The 27,025-nt window shown below is 31.5% G+C and overlaps 2 protein-coding genes across 3 annotated transcripts; both read left to right on the top strand.

The window, feature by feature from the left end:
• The first annotated feature begins 1 nt into the window (after position 1).
• LOC139086097 (uncharacterized) lies at positions 2 to 6,430 on the top strand. 2 transcript variants are annotated; one of them, XM_070634412.1, is made up of 8 exons: positions 2 to 178; positions 237 to 986; positions 1,069 to 2,028; positions 2,191 to 3,370; positions 3,568 to 4,023; positions 4,097 to 4,492; positions 4,593 to 5,529; positions 5,881 to 6,430. In XM_070634412.1, the coding sequence occupies exons 1-8, from the start codon at positions 82 to 84 to the stop codon at positions 6,049 to 6,051; spliced, it is 4,947 nt and encodes a 1,648-aa protein (XP_070490513.1). In that variant the 5' UTR covers positions 2 to 81; the 3' UTR covers positions 6,052 to 6,430. The 2 variants fall into 2 exon arrangements, with proteins under 2 accessions (XP_070490513.1, XP_070490512.1); XM_070634411.1 differs by having other exon boundaries at positions 1,069 to 3,370.
• Positions 6,431 to 7,090: 660 nt separating this feature from the next.
• LOC139086579 (transmembrane protein 235) lies at positions 7,091 to 26,353 on the top strand. Its single transcript, XM_070635069.1, has 6 exons — positions 7,091 to 7,553; positions 8,272 to 8,361; positions 23,562 to 23,691; positions 24,472 to 24,648; positions 24,773 to 24,930; positions 25,107 to 26,353. The coding sequence occupies exons 1-6, from the start codon at positions 7,518 to 7,520 to the stop codon at positions 25,374 to 25,376; spliced, it is 861 nt and encodes a 286-aa protein (XP_070491170.1). The 5' UTR covers positions 7,091 to 7,517; the 3' UTR covers positions 25,377 to 26,353.
• The last annotated feature ends 672 nt before the right edge of the window (positions 26,354 to 27,025 follow it).

Below are 27,025 nucleotides of genomic sequence, written 5' to 3' on the forward strand. Positions count from 1 at the left end.
ATTGTTAGAAGCAGAATAATCTTAAATTTTATTGAATTTAACACGGTAATTAGATTAAAAATGAGATTTAGATTGTGAAAAATGGACAAGAAACCGACAGTGAATAAGGCAATCAAGACGATTGTCCCGATAAAAGGGAGTTTACTCGAGAAAATTAAAAATAAGCTAAAACATAATGGTAAACAAATCAATGTGATTGGAAAAATTTTATATTCTAAAAATGCATTTCCTTCTAGGTTCAAATTCGTCAAATTCTGAGGTATCACAGCCAGTTCCACAAAAATCAATCGATGCCATTAACAATAATAAGCAGGAACCTACGAAAATCCAAAAGCTAGTAGTAAATAAACGGACATCAAAAATTGAGATCCAAAAGATTGAAAAGGTGAATTTAGAGATTGATGATTTAATTAAAGCATCGAAAAATGAGCCATTAAAAACTGGTCGCAACACAAAAATAAGAGAAGCATCGCCACAACCAATAATTAAAACACCTGTCAAAAAAATGGAAGATGATCCAGAATTAACTGACATTGAAGCTTCTATGACACTGCCAGTAATTAGAGAAACAGATGTTATAGTTCAAGAAGTAATTTTAAATGATCATCCTTGCTCATCAAAGTCAATGTGCTCAAATTTCCAACCAAAAACCACTGAAGAGAAAAAAGAAGAAAAATCTTCAGAAATTGTGAGTAAAGATGATGAAATGATCAATAATGTGTCGGAAGAAGAAGATGAGGGAGATTTAATGGATATAGGTGATGAAGAATGGTTACACGACATCAATGTTATGATTGGCAAGCCTCGAATTCAAGAGATTGACCAAAGTTTGAAAAAAATTCCAACAACAGTAACCGGCAATAGAATACAGACAGAAAATGTGGAACTCAAACTCATTATAAATCACTTGCTTGGAAAATTAAAAGCAAAATCAGTCATTGAGACGGTACAAGAAGATTCGTCATCATTTTTCAATAATGTAAAAGGTACTTAATAAATATTATCATTACTTAAGTACATAAAGATTGCATAATTGTCGTAATTCTCTATTTTATTGCAAATTTTTAGATTCAGAATGCTCGGACAGTTTTGATGATATGCCATCAGATTTTGATGACGAGCCGAGTGATATAGAAGAAGATAGTTCTAAGAAAACAGAAGATTCAACGATAGCTGAACAAAGCTCATTTTCAGTACCTGTAGAAAATAGTGTAGCAATTATCACTATTCCAGCAATTAATGAAGCCAAGATAGAGGCATCCACAAAACAAGAGTCACCGAAAAAGGAAGTGAAAAATAGTGTCGATATTGATGTTCCAGTCCAAAATGACGAAACTACAGATATCAGTACGCAGCTCACAAAGAAACGTCGAGGTCGACAGCCATTAGCCGCATCAACAGCAAAGAAAACAAAATTGTCTCCATCAAAGAGTATAAAAGAGGAATCAAATAGCTATCAACGAAAATTAAGTCTTAGAAATTCATCACGAGAATCCAGCGTAGAATCAAATAAAGATGAAGCCATTACAAAATCAGCAACATTACCAGCACCAGAACCAAGATTGACACGACGAAGTTCATCGCGTGAAAACTTGCCGCAAGCAGCAGTTGAAAAGGAAGTCGAAGCAAAAAATAAAACTACTAATAAAAAGGTAACTAGAGTTCAAGAACTTAAAGGTAATAAAAAAGAATCTAGTGCAGTGTTAAAGCGATCTGTTACATCGTCAGAGTCGTCTTTATCGTCGTCGGATTGTGAAAATGAAAAGAAAGGACCTGTAAAGAGAGGAACATCACGAAAGGCTAAAATTCAAAGTGAATCAACTCAAAAAATTACAAATTTTTTCAAAAAAGAATCTGTCATAGTCACGGAGTCAATTGATGTTACTTCGATGATAATTGATGATAAAATTGAGTTAAAAAGTTTGTCTAATGAAAAATTGTCAAAAATCCAAAATGAAAATTCATCGAATGAAGAAAAGTCGTCGAAAAAAGTGAACGGACGAAGAATGTCTACAGCTCGTCTGAAACGTAAGATTTTATATGACAGTGACAGTGACAGTGAACCTCTTGTGAATAATAATAAGCATAGTGAATTGAAATCAGTCGCATCGAATGATTTCAATCCACAAATACAGTCTTCTATACTCGAACGATATGATTACCTTAATAAACCTTCACCATCCTTCGCAGATAAACCAAAAAACGAAAAGAATGTGATAACCAGCCATCCTATATGTGCCGATTTAAAAGATATTGTGGATAAGAGTAAAGAAAACGATCCGTCATATCTGAAGCCACCGGATATAGCTAAACGACCATATCTTAAGACATCTGCATTTAAAGGTAATCATATTAATTCTGACGACTCTTCTAATCACACAGATTCAAGCACTAAACAGCTTTCAGTTTCTTGTGATGATTCAGCTATCATTTCAAATACAAATGATAGTGATAGTAATAAAAATGGTCTTCAAAAGGCTACAGATTTAGGAATTAAGGATAGAATGAGAGAATTAATTAAAAAACAGAAAGAAAAAATTAATTCAGCACCTAAATTGAATGAAATTCCTAAAACTACAGATTCAAATGCATCACAAAATGCTAAAGAGAAAATTAGTGATAAAATTAAGAAGAAAAAGCCAGAATTAGTAACAAGAATGAGTTCGTCAACAAGAGGATTTAGACGGAAAATGGAAGTAGACGAGTCATGTAGGAAAATTTTTGAGCAAGAAGTAGTGGAAAAGCCAATAGAAAAATACGTTTGTTATGCAGAAATTTTAGAAGCAATTAGAATCACAGATCCATCAAGAAAAAATGGCAGAGCATCTAGTGTAAGCAAACCTTTGGAAAAAAGAATGAAGGTGGAATTGGAGAAAAAGCTTAAAAATTTAGAACACTTTAAATGCGGAGGTTGTAATAATCTAGTCACCAAACATAAATGGAAGGATCATCTTATAGATCATGGCGGCATGGCGTGGATAGATACATTTGAATCACCTATTGATATTAAGGACTGGAATGAATCAGTTCGTAGATTAAATAATTATATGAGAATATACAAATTAGAAGGTTATCGATGTCCAAATTGTGGATGTGACAAAAAATCGGCATTAGGACATTTATCACACATTTACGTTTGTGGAGAGAGTGATGAGACAATAGAAGATCGTAAACATGCATGCGAATTTTGTGGAGAAAAAGTCTTGCCTTATAACATGTCATGGCATAAACGAAAATGTACAGTAATTAATAATAGTAAAGTTAAAATCGTTGCTGATGATGGAGACGACGAGGAGGAGATTGATGATGGAAATAGTAGAACTTCTTCAACGCAGGATGGTGGACGAGCGAAGCGTAAGGCTGGAAAAAAGTAAAATTCAATTCAATTTTATACTAGTCCAATTTGTTCAGTAATCAAAGTTCATTTCAATTCAGATCATTTTGAATTCTCAAAGCTCGTTAAATTTTGAATGTCAAAAAACCGTTACATTTGATTAAGAAATGAACTCTGATGAATGAAGCAAATTTAATTTCCAACTTAATTAATTTTATTATGTTTTCTTACAGAGCCGTTAGGAAAGTAAAGTCATTCCTAAAAGAACTTAATGAAGATCCAATGGATCAGATATTGGCAACAGTTAACGGCCAATTCATATGCAATCACTGTAGTGAGAAATTTGATGTAAAAGAAAAAGCGATTGAACATTTAGATAAGGCTCATGCTGATCAAAAAGAAGGTGTGGATTTTGAAGCATCTAGCTCAGATGCTAGTTTAAATGAGAATGAATCATCTGAAACTGAGGGCAGTTCAGGTGTTGAATCTAGTGATATACAGTCGGCGAATGAAGAAGAAGAAAATGATAATGAAATGTGTGAATCTAATAATGTTTCCAATTCTAAAGGACGAAAATCATACAATGATTCTCAGGAAATTAAGAATGGACGAAAAGTAATTGGATCTTATGCTGAGTCCTATCATAATGTTAAAATCTCCAACAGAACCATCAAATTGACAAAAGAATTGTAAGTTCATTAATTTTATTGATTTTGTCTATATGTTATTCTAATTCCTTCTTAATTGTATTTTTTCGAGCAGCATCAATGATAATTTATGTGATATATTAACTGAATTTTCACCAAAGTACAAAATTTGTATAAGCGCCAACTTAGCCTCATATTTAATGGATTTAAAAATTGATACAAAATCGATGAAGTTCTCAACAAGCCTGAAAGACGACTATTGTCTTGATTATGGCCGACTCCCCAATCAAGAATGGAATCAGCTTGATTTTGGAAATAACCATGCTGATAAAAATTCATTAACATTATTTTGTGGCGGCTCAGTATCATCTTTAGACTGGTCTCAATCAAAAGACGATAAAAATTATTTAGCTGTTGCATGTAATAGCACTAAAGAAAAGAATACTGATTTAGAGGAGACATCAAAAACATGTATTCAAGTCTATGAGTTTGAAAACCTAGTCAATGAAAAGTAAGTTCATTTCAGTTCAGTTAAATTTTTATTTGAATTTTCAAAAACCGTTTAAATTTTAAAATTTTGAAAACCGTTAATATGAAATTTATGTTTACAGATTCACAACATTCACAAACACATCAAAGTTCCTGTACTTCTTTACAATAAACGAAGGACCTGTTTGGTCGATAAAATTCCATCCATTTGTTATCCCAAATAACGATCGAATAGGTTTATTGGCTGTGACTTCATCAAATCATCACATTTATGTGTATTCACTACCGTACTTGAAAAATGATACCGACTGTCCTATAATCATTTCATTAGAACCTTCATTTATATGCAAGACATCCAACGATATATGGCTGTTTCAAGATAAATATTTAATGCAAGCAACAGTTGTTAACTGGTTTTATCGTAAAGAGTGTGATTTGCAGTTATTAGGAGCAGGATTTATCAATGGAATGATATCATTATGGAATTTTAGTGATATAGAGGAAGCTGAGCATACAGACGCTACAATTTTATTTCCATACATGACATTTCAACCACATCGAGAGTCTGTTACAGCATTAGATTTTAAGTATATGTTAGGATCAGAGATTCAATTATTGACGACATCATTTGATCGTGACGTAAAGGTATTCATTATAGAGAATACAAATTTTCACGAGATTTCATCACATTACTCAACATCGAGGATTTTGTGTGCAGAATGGTGGCATAATTGGCCAGGATTTGTGACTGGAAATGATAATTGCTATTCACATGGAAATTTAGTTCATCGACAGCCACTAGAATTCGGTTCGCGTCATAATTACCTCTTCTATTGCATATCGTCCGTAACAACATTGAATGTAAATAATTGGCTTAATCTTGCTGTTTTTACTACTGATGCTGGAGATGTTTTGATGTCAAATCCATCTCAACTGATGTCATGTCACCCAAAAGACAGATGGATGTATTTTGGTAATAATGTACTGTCATACACGGACATTGTCGATTTGGAGCCAAACAGCAATAATGAGCATGGAATCGTATTTTATGATTTAAAGGTAATTTGCAAAATTGGTCTAATTATTGGTTTTTAAGTCCCGGAAAATTGAGTTGATCATCTTACGTGCTTAAGCAGACAATTTTTCTGATGAATTTCAATTTTTTTTGAGAATGTTTTGTCAATAACCATATAATTTGGGTTTAATTGGTTTTGAATTGATGGATATCGCAGTTTGTCAACGAATAATTTAGGGTTTATGAGTAAATAACCAAAATCACGTAGGACGTACTGCTTTGAAATTGCTCGCATACCTTAGCAGTATTATGACTCAATATTCAGTTATATTTCTAAATCAGCTTATACATGCTCTATTCTAATCAAATATTTATCTTTCTTATTTATCCCACAGTCAAGATTACTCAAGCGTCCAAAAGAATTTCGCAGTCCACCATCAGACAACATCAATCAGCTGCAAATAAATCAAATTTCGTTCAATCGCAGTGAGATGAGTTATCGCTTTTATGCATTGGCATACGAAACTGGTTTTGTACGAATCAGGCATTTGAAGAATTCCAAATAGTTTTCTCCTGCACTTTCAACAATACCAAAATTTAATAATTTTCTTCATTTCTGTTGGCTGCTCTTCTCGCTCTCCCGTTTTGAGTCTCATTACATTCACAATTTTTAAACTAATATTTAACGCTACTACATATGAAGAACGTTATATAGGTATGTAGCTAGCAATACACAATCGTTTTTTAATTCATTGAGAAAAGAAAACCTACATTCACTTTAAGAAAAAATGAGAATTGGATGGATGAATGTGAATGTTAGGTACTTGTTACTATTTAGTTAGTATGTTTTTTTGGTATTATTGATTAAATTTTTTATGTACATTTGATATGGATTATGATTAATACAATGCAATAAATGATTAACGAAGAAATATTTTTTGAATACCCATGTGTTTTGGTTTGAGGAGTCTTCATGGTATGGCTTAATGTCATATCAGCAACAGGTAAGTTTGCATGATTACCTTACAAATGGAATATTGATAGAACGAACATGAAAAGTACCACGTAATATGCTAATAGCCGCCGAAATGAAAGCCTAAATTTATTCGAAACCTTGACTTGAAAAATTGTTTATTTGATCCTACATATCAATGTGTTCTTAAATACTGTATATCAAAAATTCAACTCTATCAATTTCATTTGTAAATCAAAATACCTTTATGGTAAATAAATAATGAGTATTATTATTCTTGATCCTACATCATCAACGATCGCACATACGACCTGGACAGCATACAGAACAGATTTTGAAAAATATGTAAACAATATCGGGTTTAAGCTTAGCAACGTCGACGTGCTAACCAAAAAACTACAAGAAACGTAGCTTCTTTTTAATATTCCTCATTTATGAACAGACCCCAAAAATACATACATTGTAAGACATTCCGTCTCAAATCCCTGTCAACACTCACACAATGAAAATTAAAAGTGTTTCTTCTCTTCGCTTTTGTCTTCACTTTACGTTCGTACAAGTGAGCATTAAAGCATTTTTTTCGAGATCTCAGTATGAAAGCAAAGCAACTGTAAATTTTTTCACGTCGACGTCTCTCATTCGAAGTTTGGGCTTTGTCCATTTGAGTTCTGTTTTACTCGATCCGCGGTCGTTTCTTAAGCAGTGAAATTTTTATTTCTGTTAATTAATTTCCCTCTTATTTGTAACTTCATATCTGGAAGTAAAGAAGAAGAAGGAAGAAATTTTTCGTTTAAATCTACTGTGAAGATGTGCTAATTTTTCATATTATCAGTGCTAACATATTGGATATCTGAATAAAAGAAAAAAAAAAGTTTAAAATTTATGTAGAGAAAAAAATAAGAAGTAAAAAAAGTGGAAATAGAAGTAAAAATATTTTTATGATTGACACGAAGTGAATTGAGAAGGTTCAACGCGTAGTTAGGAAAGATACCCACATATATATACACGAAAAGGAATTTCATTACTAAGTGGATAATTTATAGAGATCAAAAGTAAAAAATGCCGTGTTCAGCAGTAACATTATCACTTGCAACTGTACGTTTCATGTCATCTTTTAGTTATTATGTGATGAGTCTTAATAGACGTCAGTGCTCTTGGGGGTATTTTATCAGAATTTTTTTGAAGTGGATGTTGTAATTAAACTCTATAGGAGATTCATGTTGCATGCTAAGAATAGTCATAGTGCAGTGTGGAGAATAGTTGTGTATGACTGTAAGGCTAGGTGCATAAATCTATAATATTGATGGGTAATAACCATCATAGGGGTCTATGAATAGACCACAACGGTTTAAGACATATGACTATTCTTCATGCACTACGACGATCCTTGAACAAGTTGACATTTAACACTGACTTTGTGTCAGGGTTTGATACTCGGTTGATTTTCTCGGATTCGAGTATTGGATGAAATTTCAGAAAACTAATGAGTAAGAGGATCCAATTATATTAATAATGGATATTCCTTCATCTTCATAAAATAAGAATTAATTTCCAAGTGCTTAGTTCAAGTTCCTTTGTCTGAAAATTCAATTAAACAGGATTTTTGAATGTAAAATCCTCAAGTATTCCTCTATACAAGTCCAAAATCCAATAATTTACCATAACTACAACTCAATACCAATGAACACAAGACACTCCATTCGAATATCCATCGAAAAATTCTGATAAAACCCAACCATCAAGAGCTCAAACTAAAAGATAATCTCCATCCATTCCTCTACTCATGATCTCTACTTTTCTTTCTACTCTCTAGGTAATATCAATCGTATCAGTTGCATTATTAGCCATTGCATTCTCAACAGACAATTGGCTGAGTTATGAAGTAAAGCGGAAAAATATTATGGTAATTATGTGATAACATCCATTCCGTCTCATTAAATTTACATCATTTTTATATTAGATCAGTGATTTAGTTTTTTTTTTTCAAAAGTGCATTGAATATGCTTTATGCTGTTGGTTTGTTGATTATGCACTCCAAAGAGACTATCCGTCCGTCTCCATTTTGTGTTATTCTTTTATTTTCTTTCTTAAATTCATCGCTTCTCATTATACCACACCACTGTTTCTTTTCTCTTTTACAACTCCGCGATTGTTGCTGTTATTGCTGGCTTTTTTTTTTATTTTACTTTTTCGTTTGGGACACAACGAGTTTGTAAGACGAAGAAGAAGAGAATGAAAAAAAATATCATCAAATTCCTCCGGATGATCTAAAAGCTACAAGGCAGGTCTTTTTTAGCCTCAGTTAGAGATGAGGAATTTTATGCATTCATTATTTGTCTTTACGTCTGTTCCATTTTAATGAGTGGATTTTCCAAAAAATTCCTCAAATTTTTTACCTAAATTTTTATCGCAGAATTTAAAGTCATAAATTTTTTTGGCAAAAGCTCTCACTTGAGATGCTTAAATGCATAAACATGATACTGGAACATTGACACAATTTTGAGGCATATAAGATTCTCTTTTTTAACCATTCATGACATATGATGCGCAAAATGTGTGTACGATGATAGTGAAATTCAGGTTATCAAGATGGCATTTAATGAGGGAAGCTTCAATGACTGCGACTATTCAATTTTTTAATGTCTCTGTGAAATTTTCATGCTTGATTCATATGCTTTATTTTATTTAATGGAAAGCATGTGCATGAGGAACTCCTATAAGGTGGGATATACCCACGTGAGAACACTTAGTTGAGAAACTAGTATTTCCGGTCGAACACCTTAATGGATTAGCCATTTGAGGACTTAGGTCACTGTGATTATTAATCATAACCATTTGCCAAGTCAGTCTTACTTGGTTTTCCACCATAACATACAACCATTCGTCCCTAATTCGAAGATCCTTAAGCCATCTTCCTCAAACCATATTTAGCAATTCTAAACAGAAAAATCCAACAACTTCGAGTCAAAGACTAAACTTTGTAAGATCATAGACATTATCTGGTTAAAGGCACTTTTCCATCAATTCCGTTTCAAATCATTAACTCAAATCACCGTCCTTAAATCGTTCATCATATACAACTATAGCCTACAAATGCGCCTTCAATCCACAATCCACCATACTTTACATTATTCGTCTTAATGAGCGATAGGCAAGCACAGAATATCAACAGTTCAGGAATGTAGTGTAATTTACGATATCCAAACCTTAAATAAATCTATTCCATACATTCGTTATGGCTGCTCACAATAGAGTTGTACATACAATTTCTTATATGTTTTGGCTTTCGAGAACGTGACGAATTACAAAAAAAAAAAAGTTCTATAATTCTACCTGCTACATGACTATACATGTATATGGATGTAATGTATTGCAGTATCAGAATTTAAAGACCTTGGGAATGTTTTTTTTTTGCTCTCTTCTGTCTTCTATTTCCAAAAGAATGCCAAAATCTAATATGGAATGATGTGCTTAAATGTGTTGTGGATTAGACGAGTCCAAAAAAAGTGTGATTTTCAACAATAAAAGAATATTTACTTCCACATCTATGTGAAAAAATAATTCAATAACATTCTGTGTAGATAGACTTTACAAAATGTACGATAATTAATAATGTACATAAAGATTTGTTCATTTCTCATTGAGAATTTTCTATGGGAAACCTTACTTTTTTTTGTTAGCGATCATTTCCGATTGCATAAAAAATTCAGTGTCATATTCATGCAATCAATACTTGTTAAGCTAATAGCTTGAAGTTCATTTTGGATATTTCTTAAAATTCGAGAGTGAAATTGCAATTTTCAAGTTTGAGATAAGTGTTACAGCATTCCATTGAGTTTGTGAATATTGAATTATTCCTGGAACTGTTTTTTATTGTCCGTTGGACATCAATAAAAATTTATTTAAGATGACTACATTGGGACGTGCTAATGAAACGTGATTTTCATTCAGAAATTCGAGTAGAAAGTGTTTTGTGGATGTTAAATCGTGTGCTGAATAAGATTTTATGGACTACTGTTACACATGCTTTAATATTTGGATGACTTGATGCTTTATTGTTCTATATTTCTGGATGATTTTTTTAAATTCATCTAAATTCCTGATCTAAGTGAGCTTATTTCTTAAAATTCTGAATTTTGAGTGTCACAACCTCAATATGTTCTGGATTTGGAGGTATGTGACACAATACTCAATAAATCTACAATTGGACTCAATTTGTTAGTCGACAACTGTCCTAAATCCATGTCTACTGAGAGAATAACATCCAGACAATCAAATTAGTCATCAACAACAATTACATCACTTCCTAACTTCCCCCATCAATCCATAACAATTAAACTCTAAATATAGTCAAACAAAAAAAAATCAATTTCAACTATCAAGTTAATTACTGATAGATAATAACCAGTTCCATTACAATAATGCTCACCACAATGTGATTTTACTATTACTTGCATTTATCGTGTCTAATACAGACGACAAACGGGAAATTCCTGGTTCATTAACAATTTAATTTGCAAATGAGTTGTATAGTAAACAAGTAGCTGCTAGATAAGCGGTTTTGTCAGTTAACTTTCAAGTATTGATGCGATTACTTTAACGATTGTTTGATTAAGATTGTGGAATGTGGTGCTTGATGGGGATAGAAGTTTGACTGCTATGAAAATTAATGTAGAACTGGTCGGAGACGTAGATTATGTTGGATTCTATTCAAAAGCTATGTTTACTTTGTCCAAACTGAGATATTTAACATAGGAATGATATGATGCATCTTAAGATCGTCAATTCGGCGTCATCTTCGGCATGCTTGACTGCGGAGATTACCTGATTATATCTCCAATCTCATCTGATTCATCTGTGATTCCAATTTAATTTCAGATGCATTCCAATTTATGAATCTAAAATTAATTGATACTTAATCAAAAGATGATCAATGCCACAAGAATATCACATGCACCACAGGTGCTACCCACCACAAATAGATACCGTAGTTAAATTAAATTAAAACAAGTCAATCAGCCTCTTTAATTACCAAAACTAGTCATGACTTTAAAAATTTCTTGTAGAAAAATCATAAAAATCCTCATTATTGGATATAAATTAAGTCTGTCATTAAAAACGCTCATCCTAAATTATAGTGTCCCTTAAAGTTTTTACTGCCTGAAAAAGTTATAGTCCACTAGCCATAAAATAATAAGGCTTATAAATTATATATTTCACTATAAAACGTCCTATATCAATTAGATATAACATTAAGGAGACGATCTATAATGATTTATAAGACCAAACATTAAGGATTTTATGGCATATTTTCCTATCATAATGAAAGCTATAAAAGAATTTCAAATTCTTGACAAACCGGATTAACATTTTTAAAGTCAATCAAATAAACATTTTTGGTCGATTCCAATACAGAATGGAACTTTGCTGTATTTTTCTACATTCTTTTCTGTGCAAGCAGCCACAAGAAATAGTTACAGTATGACATATACAATATTTTTGCTTATATTCGACATATTGCCAATAAAAGAATGCTTAACACTCTAGCTTAAGCTATGACTAAGAAGTAGACCTAAAACCCGTTTCTAGTGGTGGATACGAATAGGAAAAAATACATTTTTTTTGTTATACCTGAATACCAAATACCGATAGCTTTACGATTAATAAATGAATTAAAATAATATTATATAGAAATTCTTATTGGCATGTAAATTAGACGCACACAATTTTCTCTTTCTCTCTTGTCTTTTTCGTGATACCTATTCGACATATATAAAAATAAAGTAAATTTTAGTCGATTCTTATAGTCAATATAAATACATACACGAATTCGAAAACACAAAATTATAATATTTTTGACTTGTGAATCAAATTAACTGTTTATTTCTGTTTTGTTTAATATTTTGTTGTTGTTATAGTCGTCGTGAAGCCCGCAAGCCGACATACTAAACACATATTTCTTGTGAAGCAGTAGCAAAGTCATTATTAAGAGACATTCCAGGAAAGCGTTTCTCTATGCTGTTTTTATTGAGAATTAATTCAAATCGATTTGAGTCCATTTGCCAAAAAAAAAAAGAACTGAAAGAGGATGTCTGCATTAAAAAAATTATTTTGAGGTTAGGTTAATTAAGAGATTGAAATAATGATTCAAGGTTATCCGAAGACATTAAGGTGGCTTTTCTCTAAAAAAAAAGATTTCACTTTCACTTGGCAAGCTTAATTTATTGCTATCAATTGACATTTCGGTATGGAGAAATGAGCTAAGGTTAAAAGGATTAAAAGTGAATCTTAATTTAAAAAGGTTAAGAGTCTTGAATTAGTTTGTCTGCGTTGTGTTTGCTGGAGACTATCCTAAACTGAGGTTGTTATAACTTGAAAAACTGAAAGCTACATAATCCAATCTGCATTTTATGTATCTAAAGAATTGGAGCCTTTTTATTCAGCATGTTTACTGTATTGACATAACGTAATAAATGTCCAATAGTACATAAACTTCTACTTGCTGTCTAGTAGAGCTCGATTTTTCATGGAAAAGTCGAATATAATCGACTCGACTCCTTATAAAATTCAAGTCGACTTCAAGCTCTGCTGGCTAGTTACATGGAACAATCCTGAGATTTCATTACATGGGCGACCATATGTTGATTCCCAAAGGATAGTAGATTGGCAAGTAGCTAGTAGTTGATGCGTAACTAAACGACTTGTTTGTAAAAAGTTAGCTATCCACTGTTGATAGTCAATCAACCAAATCCACAACTCCCCTTCCGAAAACTGATCAAATTAAATATTCAACAACAAACATGACATCAGTCTTACCGGAAAATAAATCAGTTAAATCGAAAGAACATCCAAACATAAACAATAAATCACCCAGAAAATGGACAAAACGATACTTGATACATTCGCCGGCTAAATTAAGTTACACGATAAAGTTTCTATTTTCAAATTATTCATGTGTAAAGCATTGGTATTTAAATGCAACTGATATGTAGCTATATAAACTTATTTCGGGCATGAATTTCTTTCAACTTATTGAAAAACAACAAAAATGCATGCATAAAAAATTGGATGAAAATGAAAAAAACAATTACAATTAATTACCTGGCATGGTTCAACAGTTGCGGTCAATAATCGGAAATTGTTCATGAAAAAATGTTATTGCACATTTCATTGATCACCTGCCCAATACACACACTTTTTAAATATTATTTGGATATGAAGAAATACTTTTCTCTCTGTTGTTTGTTTGTCGATTTCGATCTCACAATTTTCACCGAAGCTCACAGAGGCACCGCATTGCAATACAATGAATTCACTTTCACCATTGCGCACTTCTTTCATTTCGCATACAAAAGCACATTTTTTTATTTATTTATTCATCAAGATTGGATGTTGTAGGGAATTTTAAAATACTGATCTTTTTCGTAGGATGGGTCGTTGGTTAGTGATGTTCAGCATCTAAAGGTGGTTGGGAGATGTCTCTAATTGGGTTAAATTTAGGTTTTTGGGCACATAACCTCAAAATTTTAGTTAAAAATCAACAAAAATCCGAATAACCTATAAATTCCAATAATAGACTGACGACATCACAGAACCACCCCCTTACCTACCTATACGTTTTCTTCGCGAAACGTGATGTGTGTAAATTTTTTTATATTTATAACATACATAAATAACTGACACGATCGAAATAATAAAAAAAAGTATAACAAAAGATCTTTTTTTATATACGTCTTATTCGGACTTATTAAGATTCATAGAAGATGTCTATCAATTGCATGATGCTTTATTGTTTAAAAATGACTACGTAATAATAAAAAAAAAACAGTAAACAGAAAAAATCGCAATTTTTCCAACTGATCTATGCTGAAGGTTAGGCTGCATTTTTTTCTGTGTTGATGGAAATTATTATACCATAGAAGGTGTGTTCTCAACATTATTGTACTGTACATTTCTTATTGGTACAGATTATTTATGAATAATGCGCGTAAGAAATTCAAAAATGCGAAATTAGTTTTCGTGAAGTAAAAAGTTAAATTTTACATAATGAATCATTTTGTTAAATAATTAAATTCATTATAAAAGTTAATTAAAATTCACTCAAATGCTTCATTGAGATCGCAATCTATGCTTCAAAATGTTAATCAGAGCTACCAAAGGTTAATAAATTTAACTGTAATTTTATCTGAATCTTTGAACTAATCTGAAGTTATTGTGTTGAGGTTAGAGTGATCAATTATCAATTTTTAGTCAAGTTCGAGATGTTAAGAACTATTGGACGTTTAAGAAATGAAAGAAACCGATTAGATAATCGATTTTGAATAGGATTTTGAGGTTCTTCTCACAATTTGCAATAGAATTTAGACATGCTTTTAATAATTTGTATTCGAATTCATTCAATAAAGAATTGTTGGAATAAGACTTGCTCATTTATGACAAAGATACAACTATTCTATAACATTTTTCATGCTCCTATGTAAAGCTTACATTTATAATGCTAAAATCAGAAATAATATTATTAAACTTCTGATTTTAGTAGATTTATGAAGCATACATCAGGGCATGATCAAGGTCTAGCGCCAAACTTAGAATTCTCGAGATACTTCTACTTCTATAAGCCTCAGATAGTCATCCTTGATGTTTAGTATATGCATTTGAGTTCTGAAACCTGCTTAGCACAAATATGTGTATCAACCAGAGATCGAAGTCACTTAGGTCGGCGGCTAAAAATCGGCTTAGCTAAGCGAAAAACTTTAGCCGGCTAAAAATTCGGCTTAGCTAATCCGAAATATTTAGCCGGCTAAAAAATCGGCTTAGCTAAGCCGTTTTTTTAGCCGGCTAAACTTTTTCGCTTAGCTAAGCCGATTTTTAGCCGCCGCCGACTAAAAAGTCAGCGGCTTCGATCTCTGGTATCAACCTTACAAAAATATCAAGATATAACTCAAAAATTGAGATCATACCACTTAAATCCACTAAGATGAACACTCAACTTTAAGATCACATGATTTACAAAACCACAATCCTCCTGTCAATTTATGTAACATGCTCATTCCAACAATATTCTCGCCAAGCTTTATAACCTACATGTTTTTGACCCAATAAATAAGTATTGACTATAAGTTCACGAAAATAAAAAAAAATCATTCTGTGGTGATCACATGACCTGCAAATGGCAATAAATCATTTCATAAATCACTATCGTTACTGTTTCACTCGCAAAACTAGAATATTTCATTTCTCTTGTTTGTCTAAGACCTGAATTGATGTGAATCTGTAGTTTTTTGCTTTCTATCATGCATGAAATTGGATGTTAATGAAAGATTAGTAATTTAGAGGAAATTGCAATGGGAAAATATTTTGTTTTGAGATCTGAAACTGCATAATGATGTTTTCTTAAACTGATTGCACACTACCCGGGCTTAAATATGTTAATTTTTAGTATCTGTAAACATCCGATTGTATTCTCAAGCCTGCATATACCCAATAATTAAAATAACGGCATATGCTACCATAAAACCATCCCAAGACTCAGCCTTGAAGAATTTAACAAGCCTCAAATCCCAAAAAAACGAGAGGATCATCTGCAATTTGTGAGATCTCAAGTCACAAAGACGAGATTACACTATTTTTGCTGAATCAGCATTAAAAAGTCAAAAATTTCACACAAAAAATAAACTTTGTTGAATAATAAATTCTCAAAAAATGTAGACATAATAAGTCTCTTGAACTCAAATATGATCCCATTATAGTTAAAATATTTAATTTGACGGCAAAGTCTCTTGAAATAATAAAAATAAAATATAAAAATATTTAAAGTGCTTGGGTTATTGATCGAGGAAATTAAGCGCATTTTTGCCCAGTGATCAGTTTCTGGCAAGCATAAAGTATGCAATCAATATAATCCACAATTAGATTCCAAAAATTATTTTTTAAAATTAACGGTTAAAAAAAATTCAAACTTTTGACGAAGGGCAATTTTTTGATGAGTTTTGTAAATAAGCAGAAAATTCAATAATTAAAGCATTTGGCTATAGATTTTAGATTCTAAACCAAGCAATAAGCCTGGAACTCGACAGAACGTAGCTAATGCTTCAACTCCAAGCTCTTAAAGATGTCTAGTTGCTGAGATCTCGTGATTCAATCAGCCATCCAACCAGTCAGTCAAAGCGTCATTATAAGCCTAATTTTCTCAAAAATGAGCTAAAAAGTATCAACAATGCATAACATTAAAAGAGTGTCGACATGCTCATCGCAAGCCACACCATTAAAAATATTTAAAATTCTTTCACGTTCATTTTGTGTTTAGCAAATAGATCCACATTAACATCCTGTCTCTGAATAGATAAGAAAGTTGAGGCATAATCCTTTTCACTTCATATAGTTATTAGAAGCACGTACATGAATTTATTTATCTGGATCTCCATTGAAACTTAAATTATAGGCTTATTTGTTGTTATTTTCGTTAATATTATACTCACGAAAAAAAAGTAACAGCAATTCACGTTGGCTGCTCCGTACACACAAGAAAAAAATGTTTTGAAATCGCACATAGCCAACACACAAAAGTTCCATTATATGATAATTAAATCACATCTAAAAAGAAAGATTACTTCACAGCTATAAATTTATTATTCTGTGACTTCATATATGCCATGAAGCTTGAAACACTCAATGTTATAACGACAGATATTTATATATTTAGCATAGTTTTGCAAACCTAATGCAGCTTGTGACTCAATTATTTTCGTTGTTGACTGGATGACTGCATTTAAAATGATGAGAAAAATTATTTATTGTTAATACAGGTTTTGTCGTTGCTTGATGCTGGGATTTCTAGACAATATTTATGACTATTGGTCTGACAAAGACTTATTTCTTTTGAATCAGGAACTGCTAAAAATATATCAGTACTTATACAATTGGTAAACTTGATTTGAAATTGATTTTGAATAATTTAAGATCAATCCGTTGGTCACGTGGTTCTCTCCCACGTGATTTAATTTTGAAATCTTTCTCAACTATTTTGACATACTTCAAGAATTTTTAAAACATGAATTCAGAGTTGGTGGGCTAAATATTGTCTTACAAAGTATATTCAAGTTTAACTAGTTATTCGCTTGGACCGGAACCGAGTCAGATCTGGTTTGATATATAAATTACTCAAAGTAGAACATCTCTAGAACGTCTTGCACTCAGTCACTGTATTACTTACTTACTTTGCTAGCTGTACAGATCAATTGCGATCCATGGACTCTCTTAGATACCGCTGGGTTCCACTAGCCAATTTCCAATACCAAATGCAATGCTGTCTGTTTCAAAAGCTTCCATTCTTTGAACGTCTTCGTGATCTTTTGCCATTTGCAAACTCAAACTTGGAGATCTAGTTTAAAGTAGCTTCTCCTGGCCTTTTTTAATATGTCCAGTCCATCGAACCCTGTTTCTGTATTAAGACATTGAAAATCAAATAAACATTATTGTTTTGAGGATGATAATTGACGGAATCAGACGTACGTCACGCAAAATTGCAGACACAAGCCTAAATCACCCATCAGCTGTACCGACAACTCTGACGCACGAAAAAAATGCGCTTGAGCCACAACACAAAACATTATGACATCAATCATGACTTCTCAACAATATTTCTATTGTATCTGCTGTATTGTCGTGAGCCCAATAACACAACAAAATAAGTAATCAACATATTAGAAGTGTATTTATGGCACAGCAAATTATTCTGCATTTTACATGAATTCGTCAATGATATTTGTTTAACAACACACAAAAAAAGTATAATTTAATGTGAAAATGTGCAGCAAGCAAGAGAACAAGACGTAAAAACAAGAAAACAAAAAATGTTTAAAAAAGCAAACATTCAGCACATAAATTAATATTTTTTGGAAATGAACAAAATGCAAAAAGTTTCACTTTATGAAATTCCATTTTTGCGTTTGGAATATAGAAAATTAAATGAAAGTTGGTGACGACTGGAAGGCATTTTTTTAATGCCTTCTTCTTCATCAGCTCATAAACTTTTTTTTCAACGATATTACTTTACAAAAAAGAAATGGATGGATGTTTATTTGAGCGGTGTTAGCGAGCAATTTAATTAAATATGAATAGAGTGTAGAAAAAAAAGCACATTCATTTGATTGATTAATGATTTTCATATGAAAAATGCCTTTGCGCTGTTACCTTACCTGCAAATATTGATTTGAGTTAATGTATGTATGAGCTACTCTCGCGGACAAGTTAAGGTATTGTTTAAAACTCTTTAAAAAAGCAAATATTATGATTTTCTTTTCTTAGTTTTAAATTACTATTTACCTCTGTCTACTGTGATTGATTTGCTTTATATTTTTTGGGTGCATTCCTTTAAATAGAAGAGACCTTACACGTTGTGTGATCGTTTGTCTGTCTGTCTCCTAGTTTATCCAAATGAATAATAGACGATGCAAGTGAAGTCTGAATCATAATTCGAATTAGTCAAGTGTTCCTAGAAGAAAGAACCAAACATTTCCCACTGTTAATACTAGGGTTTTCAATCCCGGGATCAAAATGTATGTAATCCCGGGATTCAATCCCGGGATTGCATATAAATCAATCCCGGGATTGAAACCCCTAGTTAATACCAAATTCAATACAGTAAATGCGCTTAAGCCGATCACGAGCACCTTACCATCCATCCAAACCTTAAATTTTGTTTGACTTTTAAATATTTCCAAAGATTTTGTGTAGCAGAGATTTTGAAACCAATATTTACTGTCTTAGAGGCTTTAACCATAAGTAACGAGATACTCCAGCTGACACAATTTTTATCGAGCTTCTGTATAAAATCCATTATTAGTTACGCATTACAGATTTACACTTTGAATAGCTTTTGTTTTGGGTACTCTAATTAATTTCTGATCATAGTCGGCGCATAACAATGCTCAATATAGTTCATACCAAATCTGATTTGATCGGCATATCTATAACAGTTGATCTTGCTCTAATTCTTTGGTGAAATTTATTGACCTAATAGGGATTTATTCTCATAAGTCATGAGAGTCGTGATTCCCATCGATCATACGTGTTATTGACCTGATGTTTTGAACATTTAAGTTAATTTTTCAATTACTCAAATGGAATGTTTTTATCTTAAAAATCGCAGTATGCTCTTGTACAAATTTGGAAGTAAATATGTGCGAAAAATATCCACAATTACTCTGTCATACAAAGTAATCTATTAAAGCTCCGTTAAAAGTGAGTAATTTTTATAAATTCTTAATTTTACAGCATGCCCACTAAATTGCAGAAAAGTACGAAATAATCGATTTATGTTTGCTATTGACTGACTACCTACATACTTTGTTGTTAAAAAATTAAGCAATTATTTAATCAATTTACTACAATTACTCTGTCCACTCCGAGTTCAACGGAACAAGGCATTCGGAATCTACCGAAAAAATTTGCAAGTAAAATTCAACTTCCATAATTGTATATGCCAAGAATTTCTTTCATTCTTGTTTATCAAGAAAAAATACATTTTTTTGGCATCAAAAACGCCTCATTATATTCAGTCTGTGAAGTGTAAAAGCAATTCTCTCAATCTCTTGGCTCTTTATGTGTACATTTTCTTCTTCTTACATCATCAAATAATCGCAGCAAGAGAGAGATTTTTTTATTCCTCTTATTCAGCATTACACATAATTCTCATCTGTATAGACGTGTTAAGGCACCGATAGAGATTGTATTTGTGTGTGCTTCTTTGCGTGAGATAAATAATTATTTTCATCATCATCATCATAGAAACAGGTTCTTCTTTTAAATCATGAAAAGGCAGAATTCTTCAATCATGTCTATTACTGCTGTGATTGTATGTAGAATTTGAAATTAAGTTTAATTATGTTTCATTTTAATTTTTAGTGGAAATGACCGAAAAAATTTTATATTTAATTATATTAACATTGACCTTAACTTTACCTTTGATGTGTATCTTGGGAGTCGTCACGAAAGCGATGAAACGATAACAATTATGAATGAATTGGGGGTCCTCGGTTTATATTCCTTGTATTTTGTTTGAATTATTCAAATTTTTCAGTTTTGTAACCGAATTTTTGCACATCAAATGTAAAACCCTAATGTAAACAATGTAAATTTCAAAACCAAAGCAATATTCAAATCGAGAACCCCCATTATAATAATTTTTTTATGATTAAGTCGCGAGCAAATATTCACGTTAATTACATTGGAATGCATCAAGTCGAAACTTCTCTCTTTCTTCTTCTTTTTTCGTTGCACTTCTGCATAATAAAATTTTTACTTAATGACGGATTCAATTTACCGTTTTCTCTTTTACATATGAAAATATTAATTTAGTAAAGGAAGGAATTTTAGTGCTGGTAATTATTATATGTCAACATGAGTCGTTTAATATGGTTCATTTATGTGATTATTTATTCATAATTCACTTATCACCTGAAGAGATTAGGATAATTCATTGCTTGTACGTGGCGTGCTACATACCTCAGATGATTGGGTTTATTAGCCTACTTAATTTATGATTCACGAATTGTTTTCTCACAGTTTTCGGAGATTATGCTAATATACGCATGTCTATAAATAGTTTGTATCTGAACTATGTGATCAGATATGTCCTGTTATTCGCTAACATCTAATTTCTTCGTTGTTCCGCATTTTTTCAAAACAAATGCTTTCAGGTCTTTATGATTGTACAGTACTGGTACTAGTACCTCATCATAAATCTGAAAACTCAACATACAGGAAATATATTACGTTGATTATAAAATAATGATATGTTTACATGACTATTAGAAATTAATTATTTACGATTTTCTCTTTTATCTCAACTAGCATCATTTTATCAAGTGAACAAATTAAAGCAAGTGCAAGATGTGTGTGTAGCTTTTATAATTTAAAGTGAATATTATTTCACTTCTGTTGAGAGTTTAAGACAACTTATGTTACGATTAATGCGACTCGCAGTCTGTGACTCAACTGGTACAAAAACATTTCAAGATCAAACTTTGTAGCTTTGCGAATTTTGTGTACGAGATTACTATCTTGGAGGTTAGATGAAGTCATTTGTTTTGGATTTTGGATGTTTGACAGAGTTGCTATTTGAAAGTTGACTAAGGTCTAAGTTTCAGTGACACATTATGATGATAACATTGTAAATGCATTCATAATGATGTTCTAATGACGTCAAATGATGAGAAATTGTTAAGATATCGTCATGACTTTACAATGCATGTATTTACGTCATTATTAAGATATGTCGTTCGAGATGACTATAGATCGTCGATCAAAATACTGAATTCACTCGAAACGTCCTCTAACCTTGTCTTTACCAGACACCTGCACTTCATACTAATTCCTCGATGTGCACTGTTCCTACTTCACCCTTATCCTACGCTAACAACATAATACACCATGACTAAACAATAGCTTGATATAGGAGCATACCGAGAAATCAAACTCTAATCTCTGGAATGTAAGCATCATATGTCTGCAGACGTAACAATAATATTTCCTAGCACATATCTCAAAATATCTTCTGACATAATCTTCTTAATACACCGACTAAACTATTATATATACATTGGATTATAATTCTAATATTGCATGCATTTATGCCTGTCTAATTTATAGCATGATCTAATGAAATTCGCGTGCCGAGAGCAATATTCATATTTCATGTTCTATGCGACTTGTCGGCATTAAAATACATATGAAATATTTGTATACCTAAATGATTTACTAAAAATTTCTCTTGTTGAAGCTTTAAATCTACAGAAATCTAAATATTCATTTACAGTTTTTGATATTGATGATATCCTATTGTTCTGCACTGTGAGACGTAGGGGGTCTGTTGAACGTTTGAATCTCAATTAATTTTAGACTTAATGATTAATTCCGTTAATCTCTATACATATCCTGGTCTCATCAGTATATAACCATAAAACACCTGACTCCTGTGTCTTTGCCTTTGATTCAATGTCTTTGTCTTGATGTAGTAAACCTACTTTAAAATTGTGCAAAGAATAGCATGTAAGTGATTCGCCGAGTATCCAAAAATAGAAAATTTGATATTAATTCCATCAATGCAATTTTGAATAGCAAAAAATGTTTACAAAGAAATTATAAATTTTCATTTTACATTCTTTAAATGATTGTTGTTGCCATGTATTCACACAAACTGCAATAAATCTTTTCGTATAAAGTCTATTCAATTACCAATTAAATGAATGGGATCGTTTTTCTTTCTTGTTTGTTAATTGAAACCAATGTTTTTAACCATAACTAGAATTTTGGGCAATTAGGTAGATCTAAATTATGTTTATAAAGAGAATATTAAATCGGATTAGTAAAATGAGAAGAGTGTGTGCCAGTAAAGTAAATTACTATGGTATTATAAAACCTGCAAAAATAAGTTTTACAATACAAATACTGGAAATAATAAGAAAAAAATTTAGTGAAGGTCAGGTTGTTTTGTGAATAGTAAGAAGTGGGAAGCATTGGTGCCATTGAGCAATATGAAGTTTGTTAGCAAGAATTTTTTTTTTCTTTCCATTATTACACAACTTTATTTCATTAATTCAAATCAAGTATTCGGCGGGGCTGACTTGAAATGTGTCGAGTATGAAAATATGTGTTAAAGAATTTTTTTCCCCTCTCTCATAAGTGGTCAGGCTGGATATTTTATTATTTATAACGCTACTGCCTGACTGATCGACATACCTTGTGCAATTTATAAACATGCACTGATTTCCTTTAAATTAAATAATTTCAAAGAAGAATCGTGGAAATCATTAAATTAAGCCTTGGCATTAGTAGTTCTCTTATTCATACAGAAAGTATGTAACCTATGATCATTTTGGAATGCTTGTTTATTTTGTGTACAGCATAATTGTGATTACCGCTAAATATGTCTTAATTCCTTAAACTTTCGTTAAACCGTAGCATAATAATAGATAGGACAGTAATTATTTTTAATTAAGCATTTTCAAGCCACAAATTATGATGTGTCCGCTCCACTGAATATATTTAATAAACATTTTATACATATTTTTAAAACATTCTTCTTATTCTTTCTTGTTGTAGACTTTTGCCGCAAGAAGTAGCGACTCACAACAGTTAGTTGAGCAAGTAAACTCGAAATACTACTATTATACGAGAACGCGTGGATTATTTAGGAATTGTTATCCAAAAGAAAGGCCTCCCGCTTCAGCTGGTAAGTCTATACATCATATACATTAATGCTCATCACTAGATTAACTCATGATGATGAATTCAGTTAATTTTCAATGCAATTTCCCGTACCGGAATTGATCAATTTCTAATCATCTATTTATCAAAAAAAATCATGGTCTTATGTTTCATGGCTTGAGAAACGCAAGAAATATGAATTAAAATAAAGAAAGACATGAACAAAAAAAGAAAGAAAAACTTTCGATTTTATTATAAAGCTTGACTTTTTTTACTATTGTTTCGAATTTGCCACAAAAATAGCCATCGACTTCTTTTCATCATTTTCTTTATTAGCTAGCCTAAGCGAGCATTCAAGTCTTTTATGTCTAATTTTACATTTATTCTCTTTCATCTCCCATCACACAATCTTCAAATGCATGTGCTGCTTTATTTCATATTAAGTATCAAATTTCGTTAATATGGAAGTGCATATACATACATATTCAATCACTCACAACTGGAACTAAACCAAACATCTCATTTTTGGTTTAATGTGAAGCACTTCATTCAATTCATTTACTCACTTTCAACTTTCATAATTAAACGCAACATGACATGGATGATATGTATATATATATATAAAAATTTGTGGCAAAATGTCAACAACACCATGTTTATGAGATCAAATAATATGTTATGTATGTCTTTAAAGAAATGAAATATAGAAAAAAATTTAGGTTATTCAAGTCATGCTTCAGTATTTCTAGACTACCAAAAAATATTTTATGAATGACATTAATTCAACAACTTCTTTTTTTTACAGTGGAAATCTATCTCTCACCGATTGAGACGCACTGCTCGAACATTGATTATTTCCCATCAATAGATAATGCTGGCGATACTGAGGAAACAACAAGACTTCATTTAGCACGCGGTGTTATTGCTTTATTCATTCTCAGCTTCTTAGCCGTTGTCTGTGCTTTCTTTACTGGCCTCTCAGGTACGTTCGCATTCCTATTTGTTTTACTAAATTGTGCAGTATTGCCAAAAATAAAGTTTTTTGTGCTGATTGATCAAAGTGAAATTTTAATAATAATATTTATTGAATATTTTCTCTTCCGTAGGATGTTGGAAAAGATCAGCGGGTGCAATTACGGCAACAGCAATATTGATGCTTACAGCATGCTTATTAGCTAGTGGTGCGATGGGATTGTGGCATACAGTTGAATTCTTTGAGAAAGAAAAGGTTGTTGGTGAGGAATACTATCAACAATGGCCAAGTGTAAGTTCCACATACCTTTTGTTTTCTTCGTTTTACATTGAAAGCCGACCGCTTTATGTCATATCCTCTTCACTTTCTCTTCAATAATCATCCATTTAGTTTTTAATTCCATTAAAATTGATCTACGCATTAATTTATTAATAATCCCCTCTCTATTTCTGTTAATCTAATTACAGATACTCCGTGATAATACAAGAATCTCATATGATTGGTCATATATTGTTGCATGGGCTGCTATCGCATGTGAGTTAATTGCCGCCATTCTCCTGTCTGGCTCAGCTGTGTGTTTACGAAGCGAGCGCGAAAAAGAAGAACAATTAAATCTTCAATACTTGATGCCAGTTTATCCACAAAAGCAACCACCATACGGTTATCCATATCCACAAGCACAAATCTATCCAGGACCATATTATCACGGCTCTCAATATGGACCATATAACTATTGAGAGAAGATTGTGTAATAATTTTTATGAAATTGTCTTGAAAACAAATGTTTTATGTGTGAGATATACGATTAGCTAAGCACTTTTTGGAGTGATTAAATCGTAATCATCATCCATTCAACAAATTATCATCTCTTTACAATCTTCATACTGGGTGCCTTTTTTTGGATTTTTTTTTTAGTTTTTATAATTCATATTACACACTATTCGATTAAAAACAATATAATTTTTTTAAATTAAAACATTTGTAATAATGATGTAATGACGATGAGATGCGAAAATGAGTTTTTCTTTCTTTAGAGATATACCTAAATAATGATATGTGTATATGGTCTCTTATTTGAATACACACCGTCCTCATTGTGAGTTTCTTGAAACTCAACCTGATTATGTAAGAAATCCTTTTAATTTATGTAAAAATGTGTCAAAAACGCCTACTCACTAGATAGTATTTGTAAATCTCAAGAATTCAAGTCTTGAGTAGCTTAGTGATTTTATTCAAAAATAAAATATATACAAGAAGAAAAACCGTTATTTCGTGTTCATCTCCCGAGACCATATATTCATATCAAAAAATCCACCATTAATAATTTTTGTTAGTTAAAAAAAATCAATCAATCAAAAAATTCATGCAACAAAAAATATAGTTTGAAAGTGAAATACTTTCTATTAATATAAAAATAAGTTAAAATTCGACTCATTTAATTAATTAACGATTATAGGAAATAAGCATAAATAAAAAAAGAAGAAAATAACAATTTACATGTGCGATACATTTTAGTGAATCACTGCAATTAGATGTAAATACAATATATTAATTTAATGTAAAAAAAAAAAACAAAAACATTTCACTTAATGAGGAAAAATAAATAATTTTCTTAGAAGATAAGACCCTTCCCCCAACCTTATTGTGTAATTTTGCGACTGAAAAATTTTCTGCAGAAATAAATTAAAAATGATACAAAATTTTTGAAAAACGATATGATTGGACTAATATTTACTTTTCTATAGAAGAGGAGAAATTTTTCAGCAATACTTTCACCTGATTTTTTGGACGCTTACTAATGATATTCACAGATAATTCGACTGATTAGCGGTTTTTTCTGCGAAAATTTTTTTGAGTTTGAGTTTCTGAATTATGAATATTAAATGGACATTAAATTAAAGATTTGACAAGATTTTTACTTTAGTTTACATTCTTTTCATTTCTTTTATAACAGTGAAATTCGTGCCTGAATGAATTTTGTGATATAACATGACTTGCTTTGTTGAAATGCTCGTTTTGTCAACATTTTTTTTTGTGGCAACTTGATTGCTTTGATGATTTTAATGGATTTAATTCACTTCTTTCTGCTTTGTGTTGTTACTCAAAAGGTTTAATTAAAGTAATAATTTGTGAATAATGTAGGGTACTTACCGGAACTTACCTTTGATCTGTTCCTGTTGAAGGTTGCTGAAGAAATGACAAAAATTTCTTTTATGAAGATGCGAAGAACTTTTAAAGTGAAGCAAAAATTTGAATTTCAAAAATCCGTTGAAAATTTTAATTTTGAAAGTTCGTTAAAAGTTGTTAACTCAATAAATAGCCTTGAAATCTTAAGGATGGTTCATGATTCATCATATTCAAAGCCATGACTTTTCTTCATCTTATT

This window comes from Chironomus tepperi, unplaced genomic scaffold, assembly GCF_022539635.2.
Source record: "Chironomus tepperi strain 1889 unplaced genomic scaffold, CSIRO-AGI_Ctep_v1 contig_85, whole genome shotgun sequence".
In the NCBI taxonomy this organism is placed as follows: domain Eukaryota; kingdom Metazoa; phylum Arthropoda; class Insecta; order Diptera; family Chironomidae; genus Chironomus; species Chironomus tepperi.

Excerpts from the sequence above, each read along its gene's own strand:
- LOC139086097 (XM_070634411.1), top strand. The coding sequence starts at position 82 with ATGGACAAGAAACCGACAGTGAATAAGGCAATCAAGACGATTGTCCCG. Across the intron at positions 4,024-4,096 it reads ATCAAATTGACAAAAGAATT|CATCAATGATAATTTATGTG; the intron begins GTAAGTTCATTA and ends TTTTTCGAGCAG. Across the intron at positions 4,493-4,592 it reads GAAAACCTAGTCAATGAAAA|ATTCACAACATTCACAAACA; the intron begins GTAAGTTCATTT and ends TTATGTTTACAG.
- LOC139086579 (XM_070635069.1), top strand. The coding sequence starts at position 7,518 with ATGCCGTGTTCAGCAGTAACATTATCACTTGCAACT. Across the intron at positions 7,554-8,271 it reads TAACATTATCACTTGCAACT|GTAATATCAATCGTATCAGT; the intron begins GTACGTTTCATG and ends TCTACTCTCTAG. Across the intron at positions 24,931-25,106 it reads ACTATCAACAATGGCCAAGT|ATACTCCGTGATAATACAAG; the intron begins GTAAGTTCCACA and ends ATCTAATTACAG.